Source organism: Lathyrus oleraceus, chromosome 2 (assembly GCF_024323335.1).
Source record: "Lathyrus oleraceus cultivar Zhongwan6 chromosome 2, CAAS_Psat_ZW6_1.0, whole genome shotgun sequence".
In the NCBI taxonomy this organism is placed as follows: Eukaryota; Viridiplantae; Streptophyta; class Magnoliopsida; order Fabales; family Fabaceae; genus Lathyrus; species Lathyrus oleraceus.
The window spans coordinates 98,417,813-98,426,775 of record NC_066580.1 but is presented as its reverse complement, the minus strand read 5'-3'; the positions used below and the strand labels follow the sequence as shown (position 1 = coordinate 98,426,775).

The 8,963-nt window shown below is 40.2% G+C and overlaps 1 protein-coding gene across 1 annotated transcript; it reads left to right on the top strand.

Moving 5' to 3' along the window:
• The first annotated feature begins 3,437 nt into the window (after positions 1–3,437).
• Positions 3,438–4,928, top strand: LOC127122083 (uncharacterized). The gene has a single exon (XM_051052490.1). The coding sequence runs from the start codon at positions 3,438–3,440 to the stop codon at positions 4,926–4,928; it is 1,491 nt and encodes a 496-aa protein (XP_050908447.1).
• Positions 4,929–8,963: the final 4,035 nt, after the last annotated feature.

Sequence of the window (8,963 nt, the reverse complement as noted above, 5' to 3'; positions counted from 1 at the left end):
GCTTTTGTCTTTTGAAGTTTTGGACAGCAAATGATAAATGCAAAAGATGAGGTTTTTGGAGTGAATGAAATTCTGCTGTGTATGGTTGCTTAGTGGTCCTGCAATGCTTTTGTAACTTTGGAGTTGTGACAGATTTTAGATAAATGCCAAGCAAGGTCCATTCTTGAGGGAGTGAGTGAAGGTGGTATGGCTGCTGCTACCAGTGTTTTCAATGACAGGAAAATGATGTTTTGATGTTCTGTTGTGTTGGTGAAACAAATCCATGGCCAAGCTCATTGGAAGTTTTGGACTGTTTTGGAAGAAAATGCCAAAATGAAGTTTTCAGCATGAGTTGGATTTCTGTATGCAAATGTGTTTTTGATGGCTGCTAAGTGTTACTCATGACAGAAACATGATGGAGGGTATGGTCTTGAGAAAAGTGATTTTTCAATGAATGAAGTTCTCCTGGTTTGTGCTGTCCAATGTGGTTTATGTGCCTGCTATTAGGATTGGTTTGACAGAAAAATGATGATCAAAGTCTGCTGTCTTGTGTGCCAAGCATGGTCCATGGTTTTGTGGGATGGAGTTGTTGTAAACATGTACTTTTGCCAATGTTCAAGCAAACTAGCAAGGCCTTTTTCTGTGGTTTCTAGGCTGCAAATGAGGTTCACAATGACAGAGAATGGCCTTCTAATTTTCTGTTTTGATGTACAAGGTATGGCTTATGGAAGCATGGAGAGATATGGTGAAAGTGTCCTTTTGTTCCAAAATCCCAAGCAACTTGGCATGGCTTTTTTCTGTTGGTTATTTTGCTGCAAATGAGGCTTCAAATGACAGCAAATGTGCTTCTAAAATTCTGCTTTAGAGAAGTACAAAGCAAGGCATGGTGGATAGTATGGATAAAGTGTACCTTTGCCAATTTTCAAGCAAGTAAGGAATGGCCATGTGTACTGCATAATTTGACTTGGCAAACATGTTTTAAATGACATTTCTGAGCTATTTCAATTGGCCAAATGGTAGAAAAATGTTTATATCAAAAAGTCAAACATTGGTCAAACTTGCATTTAAATGAGATAGGTCAAAAAATGCCATTTTGATTGGTGAAGTTTTGGCTTATGAAATTTATATTTTTGGAAAGAGGGGATCAAATGTGACTTGTAGGAAAAAACCCCACCAAAATTGGCCAAATGGTTTGGGAGATATGGCCTTTTGAAGTTCAAGATTTTCTGAAATCGATTCGATCATAACTTGCCAACCACACATGGGCATTGAGAGTTCTTGGACTTTTTGGAAATGGGAGAACAAGATCTTCAACTTTCATGTTGGGCAAAAATTCATTTGAAGCTTGTATCATGATGTAAGTTTGAGGATCAAGACTTTCCATTTTTGGTAAGTTTCAGTTACAGGTCCAGTTTCCATTTTTGGAAATTTCTGATCTGGCTTCAAATTCTTCCATGATGGTGTTTGACATGATATATGAGGCCTATTTGGACATGAATAAACTCTCTCAAACCAAATTCAATCATCAAATCACTGATTAAATGGACAGTTGACCAACAGTTGACTTTTAGGGTTTCTGGCTGACTGAACCTCTTCTGGTGAACTCCAAACCCTAATTCCTTGAGAACTTGACTTCAAATGATGTACCAAGACATATGAACTCTTGATTAATGAGCATGGTGTCCAAATTCCACAAGAATGGCCACTATCCACTGCTTTGCCTGACTGTTGACTGTCTAGGGTTTTTGACTGTCTGTGTATGAACTGATGACCTCTGAGCCTTCAACCCTTGACTTGAACACTTCAAATGAACCTCCAAGTCATGTGAACTTGTTGGACCAACCCTAGGGCCTTGGCTCCTTGAGAAATGCACTTGCTTGCTTGGTTGACTGATCTCCTGATCAGTTTGACCTAATTCCTTGATTGGCCTGCACTTGAGGCAAAAGAGGCAATGCTATGCTATGCAATGGACCATGATATGCTATGACCTAACATGAAAATGTATGTATAATGATAGGTGCAAATTTGAGGTGCTACAGCGAGTATGTATAGATTTTCGTGATCTAAATGCAGCAACCCCTAAGGATGAGTATCCAATGCCTGTGGCAGAGATGTTGGTTGACTCAGCCGCAGGCTATGAGTATCTCAGCATGCTTGATGGATATTCTGGCTATAACCAGATTTTCATCGCATAAGAAGATGTTTCTAAAACAGCTTTTCGATGTCCATGGGCAATAGGCACTTACGAATGGATAGTCATGTCTTTTGGCCTAAAAAACGCTGGGGCAACATACCAGTGAGCAATGAACTCTATATTTCATGATTATATAGAGACATTCATGCAAGTATACATAGATGACATTGTGATAAAATCTACGTCGGATGAAGACCATCTATCCCATCTCAGTCAGTCATTCGAAAGAATGAGAAAACATGGCTTAAAAATGAATCCTCTTAAGTGTGCATTCTTTGTGCAGGCTGGAGATTTCCTGGGCTTTGTGGTCCATAAAAAGGGGATAGAAATCAATCAGAACAAGACGAAGGCCGTTATGGAGACCAAAGCACCATCAACCAAAAAGGAACTGCAATCATTATTAGGAAAGATAAACTTCCTAAGAAGATTCATCTCGAATTTAAGTGGTCGAATTCAAGCCTTCTCTCCCCTTCTGCGCCTGAAACAAGGCAAGTTCGAGTGGAACGACGAACACCAAGAGGCATTCGACAAGATCAAACATTATCTGACGAATCCTCCAATTTTGGCACCACCGTGTGGAAAGAAGCCTATGAGACTGTATATATCAGCTTCCGACACTACCATAGGTAGCATGTTGGCGCAAGAGAATGAAGATGGTGTCGAAAGAGCCATTTACTACCTTAGTAAGGTTTTAAATGATGCAGAAACTAGATACACTTCAATACAAAAGTTGTGTCTTTGTTTGCATTTCTCTTGTACTAAACCTAAATATTATATAAAACCTATTGATGTATACGTCTCTTCGTATTTTGATGTCATCAAGTATATGTTATCTAAGCCAATAATGCACAGTCGAATTGGCAAATGGGCTTTAGCGCTCACTGAATACTCTTTAACCTTTATGCCTTTAAAGGCAATGAAGGGACAAATAGTATCAAATTTTATTGTAGACCATGCACTGGTCGAAAATCCTCAATTTCAAGTTGAGTTGAAACCTTGGAAATTATTCTTCGACGGTTCCACTCATAAGAATGGAAGTGGGGTTGGGATAATGTTAATTTCTCTTGACAAAATTCCAACAAAACTCAAATATAGAATTGAAGGTCCCCTTTGTTCCAACAACGAAGCAGAATATGAAGCTCTTATTGCAGGACTTGAGGCTTTGTTGGAATTGGGGGCAACTAGGGTCGAAATTAAAGGAGATTCAGAATTAGTAATCAAGCAACTGACGAAGGAGTACAAATGTATAAAAGAAAATTTGATTATGTACTTCGTCATTGCGAATAGGTTACTCAAAAAATTCGAGTACGTCGACATAAAACATGTTCCTAGAATAAAAAACCAAGAGGCTAATGACTTAGCACAAATAACCTCAGGGTATAGAATTTCAAAAGAAAAGCTAGAAGAGCTTGTCGAAGTAAGAGGAAAGGCAATGACCGCCAGATTATCTCCAACGGATTTGGAAAGCACCCACTTAGGATATGCTAACAAAGAGGAGTTTGAAGTACTGGCCATTGATACCTTGATAGATATAGACTGGAGGAATCCAATTATTAATTATCTCAAGGACCCTTCGACAGACACGGAAAGAAAAACCAAGTACAGGGCTCTATCTTATATATTGATAGGGAATGAATTATTCAAGAAAACCCCTGAAGGGATCCTGTTGAAATGCTTAGGAGAAAGAGAAGCTTACTTGGAATTATCCAGTGTACACAGTGGAGCTTGTGGAGCACATCAGGCAGGCCATAAGATGAAATGGTTGCTTTTCAGATATGGAATGTATTGGCCCACCATGTTAAAAGATTGTATAGAGTTTGCTAAGGGTTGCCAGGAATGTCAAGTACACACAGGAATTCAACATGCTCCTGCAAGCGAACTTCATACGATTATTAAGCCTTGGCCCTTCAGAGGTTGGGCATTAGATCTAATTGGTGAGATTATACCCCATTCATCCAAAGGTCAAAGATACATACTTGTAGGAAATGACTATTTCACTAAATGGGTCGAAGTAGTACCTCTAGTAAATGTGGACCAAGAGATTGTTATCGAATTCATTCAAAGACAAATTTTATACAGATTTGGAATCCCAGAAAGTATAACAACAAATCAAGGATCAGTCTTTACTGGTCGAAAGATGCAAGAATTTGCGAAGGAAATAGGGTTCAAATTATTAACATCCACACCCTATTATGCTCAAGCCAATGGGCAAGTTGAAGCAGCCAACAAAGTGATAATTGGGCTAATAAAAAAGCATGTAGGGAAAAAGCCAAAAAATTGGCACAAAACTTTAGACCAAGCACTCTGGGCTTGTCGAACCTCCCCTAAAGAAGCCACCAACACTACACCTTTCCAGCTTACATTTGCACATGATGCAGTACTACCTGTCGAAGTCTACTTACAATCAGTGAGAATCCAAAGAGAAGGAGAAATCCCATCTGATTTATACTGGGAAATGATGATAAATGAGCTGGTGGATTTGGACGAAGAAAGGTTACATGCGTTAGAAGTATTAAGAAGACAGAAGGAGAGGGTAGCGAGGGCATACAATAAGAGGGTCAAAGGTAAAACTTTTACTACGAGTGTTTTAGTATGGAAAGTCATATTGCCTATGGATCGAAAGAATAAGGCATTAGGAAAATGGTCTCCACATTGGGAAGGACTAGCAGAGGATCGAAGGATCCTAAAAGTAAATGGAAAATACTTAAAGAGGTATAAACCATTTATGCACGAAGTTAGAATCATAACAGCATAGTAAGTCAAGAACTATCATGACCAAAATGGAGAAGATATTTAAATGCAAAATGTGCCAAATTGGTCTTCGTCTGAATCAAGTTACAAGTAAACAAGAATCGAACAAAGCAAATACAGGAGGAAATCAAAAAGGAATAGTGGCCCTCATTCGATCATATTTCTTTTTCGCCAAGCCAATCTTATACTGAACAGCCGCTTGAACTCCTCTAAGGCGTGTAATATCTTCGTTCATAGCCGTAGCTTTTTCGACGTGGTCCACGCTTTGCTTCGCCAGATCATCAGCTTCAGTACTATCCAAGCCTCAGATAGCAGCCTGCTTCGCTTTAGCATCAGAAATCTTTTGCTGCAATTCTGCAATATGAGATTCCCAGAGGCGTATTGAAGCAGTGTAAGTGTCGAACTCTGCTTGGGCTGATTTTCTGGAAGCGGTTAATTCCTTATAAGCTTGTGAAGTTCGAAGGGTATGATCAAATTCAATGGCTTGAGCTTTTTCAGTCGATAGAAGCTTAGCCTTGGCATCCACCTCCCTATGATATTCAGCACACACTTGATCAATAAGGTTTTGAATATCAATAAGGGTTTCACCTACATCAGTGGGGCAAACAGTGATGTTAATTTTGCTTATCAGCTTCTTTATGCTAAAGCTCTCCCCCACATTATTCTTCAACTCATCAAAGAGATTTACGTCAAAAACTGCCTTCTTCACCTGCTGAAGGAGTTCGTCATGTGATGCTTCGTTTGCACTAGCACCAGATTGGGTCGAAGCTCCAGAAACACTTTGCTCTGAAGAAGACTCTCTTTGAGCCATCATTAACCTCACATACTTGAGGGGATCATTTTGTTTTAAAGATCTTTTCTCTTCCTCAGTAAGTGGTGTGGTTGAAGTTTGGGTGATGGATGGTCGAACTTTAGTAGGATTTGAGGTCGTATCGACGCTGGCATTACTAGTCCCAGTTTGATTCCCCTCAGCATCAGCTTCTCCCATATTTGTGTCTTCATCTTCTCGAAAATATCCCTCAATTTCGTCTGAATCCTGATCGTCCTCATCAGCATCATTTGAAGGGAACGCAACCCTGGTGGGAGAATCACTAGGAGTACTCTCAGAGTTTTCTTTCCCTGCTGAGTCCTTCTCGTCAACGTGCTTCAAACCCCCTTTACTATCTTCACCAGCGGAAGAGGTTTCTTCTTCATTTTGAGCGTTATCTTCTCCAAGATTGTGAGCCCCAGTCGAAGAGCCTTTGTTTCGGATAGCACCGCTGACTGTTAGAGGAGGAGATGGATTCATGTTGCTCGAAGGATCGCTTTGATTGGCAGTAGAAATGAGAGGAGTGGTGGTTTTGTCCTGAAACTGAAATGTTAGATTGGAAATGTGAGATTTATCGAACGAAAGAATACTCAAGGTCGAAGCATACCTGTTGAACCTCTGGATCGGAGGCGTTGCTCCCAATACGCTCTAGCTCTGCAGCACTAGAGGGTTGGGATGGAGTTTTCTTTGGAAGAGGAGGGAGAGTGTTGGTTTCGACACCCTGTTGTTGATTTGGTTGGAAAGGGGAAACTGTGGCCTTATTCTTCTTCTGTTTCTTCTTAAGTGGAGTAGGAGGAGTATCCTCTTCATCATCTTCGACAAGAATGACATCAGCAGGAGGAGTTTTTCTTTTCTTGGGTGTCAAGGGAGGCTTGCCACTACCCTGAAGAAAGAAAATCATAAATAGTTAACAAGAAATTCGAAAGAGATAGAGAAGTTATTTGATGTAATACCTTCGAACCCTTATTCGTTTTTTCTGAAGCGGCACCAGAAGGCACTCCCTGGCTTAAAGAAGTAGTTGGCTTGGAAGCAGTAGTCGAACTAGCCTTCGCCATAGGTTTTTCTTTCTTCACCACCTTCCTTTCGACAGCTAAAGAAGGATGTGAGTTAGTCGAAACATGCAAATGGTTAAAAGACTGGTAAGAAACGAAAAGAAGTTGTAAAACCAAGAGATCAAAACATTCCAAACCTTCACATGTCGGAGAAGTAATTCTCACTGCAGATAAATCGAAGTGAAGGAAGCCTTTGAAACTGTCTAAGGTATGTTTGGTAGCAACTACTCTTTTTGCAGGCTTTTGTTGGTCATTTTTTAGTATGTTAAAAATGTTCCCACACGTGAACCAGTAAGGGTAAGGGGGAAAAAATGACAAAGCAAAATCTGCACTGGGTAACTTTGGAAATTTGGGTGGTTCGCACTCAAAAGCCAAGTCATATTTCAATTCAGGTTTTACAGTTTTGAGAGATTTTCGTTTGGCAATCTGCTTTTCAAAATTTTCTTTTAAAATTGGGGCTGCATAACAAACAGTGTCAACGACGTTCGTTGGGTTATAGACAGTTTCAAAGTACTTTTGGAATGCTTGGATTTCTACAGAATGAGTAAGCTTACCCTTGGGGACATTTTCCTGCAAAGATGAAAAAGCCTTCGTTAGACGTTCTTTGATTTCAGATGTCGAAAACATGTTCTTGAAATAGAAATCTGTCCACCAAGTGGCGAAACCATTGGTGGAATAGAACGATGGTTGGAAGGCTATTAATTGGAATTCGACAAAATTTGCATGGAATTCTTTGTGGACGGCAATGTCTCTAGCGCTCCATTCAGTTCCTGCGCAGCAGATCTCGCGCTTTCGTTTGAATAAAGAGAAATGGATAAGTTGACACAACCCAAATTGTCGAGAGACAAAATTAGGCTAGTAAGCTAACAGGAACACGTGACTCTTCACTGGCAGAATCCTAGAAACAAGTAGCCTTGGAAGGAGAAAGGCACGCCATATCTCTTCGATCTCCGTGTTGGCATTTTTCACAGCGTCTTCGAGCGAGGCAGTAAACCAGAAAGGACCATGCATTCGACTGGAAAAAGGAGCCATCGAAGGAAGGAAATGATGACGTTTCGAGAACATCAAAGTGTACTTGGTGAGGGAAGTCTGTAAATTATCAACGTCATCAGCTGGAGTCAGTCGAAGGAGTCTGGTGCCCTCAATACTTTGATTCATTATCTCTGGGGCATCTTCTTCGATGTTCCCTCGTGTTGGCAGAAAGGATTCGAAAGTAGCATTAAGCCACAATTGAAGAAGCCAATAAGGCCCAGATAGTAATAGATTGGTGCCAGCTTCGTATTCCTTTAGCTTAGCACTAGCTGATCCTAGACTTTCGTACAAACTAGCCAACAAGAGCTCACTCAAACACACTCTTCGACCGACATGCAGTTGGTTAGCGAGCGTTAGAAATCTCTTAGCAACTTGTAGAGATTTGCAGCAAAAGAAGAATTTGGACAACCATAGACCTAAGAATGCTATGTGTTATATATCAGAAACTTCTTCACCATCAGCATGATATAGATTAATGTAAGTACTGAATGAAGCGTTCTTAATGTTAAAATCAATCAAGTTTTCACAGTCTTGGTAGGGGTCGAAGGTTTCTCCTGTCGGAGGAAGTCCAGCAATGGCAGCTACGTCAAAAAATGTGGGAGTCATCATTCCACAGGGAAGATGAAAGGTGTTATAGGTACTATCCCAGAAATATAGGCTGGAGAGTAATAAAGGCTGACAATAACTAAATCCAAACTTCAACATCTGGATTAGGTCAAAAATACCCAATTCTTTCCAAAGTGAGGCTTTCTTCTTCTCAACTTTTGTTAACCAAGCAAGATAGGATTTATCTAGGGTTGGACAAGATCTAAAAGGTCTGAAACTATCAGTAATAAAGTCTAGTTGAAAAGCTTCTCTCTGGTTTGGATCCTCATTATCTTTAGAAGAAAGGGTTTTGTTGGCTATGGGTTTAGTAGTATGGTGACAAGGAAAAAATTGAGCACACTTCTCTAAATGTTCGTCAGATACTAATGGACCTAGAAACCCTAAAGCATTGCCAGAAAGAAGAGAAGGAACCATTACCTGAGAAGCGAAGATTGCTTTCTGTTCTTTCAAGAGTTTTGGGGCAGTGATGTATTCTCGGTCCCCAACAGTGATGGTTGTGCTGGTTGGAATGTTCTGGGAAATGGAACTCTTTGAAGATCCA

Coding starts and splice junctions, on each gene's coding strand:
- LOC127122083 (XM_051052490.1), top strand. CDS start 3,438: ATGTACTTCGTCATTGCGAATAGGTTACTCAAAAAATTCGAGTACGTC.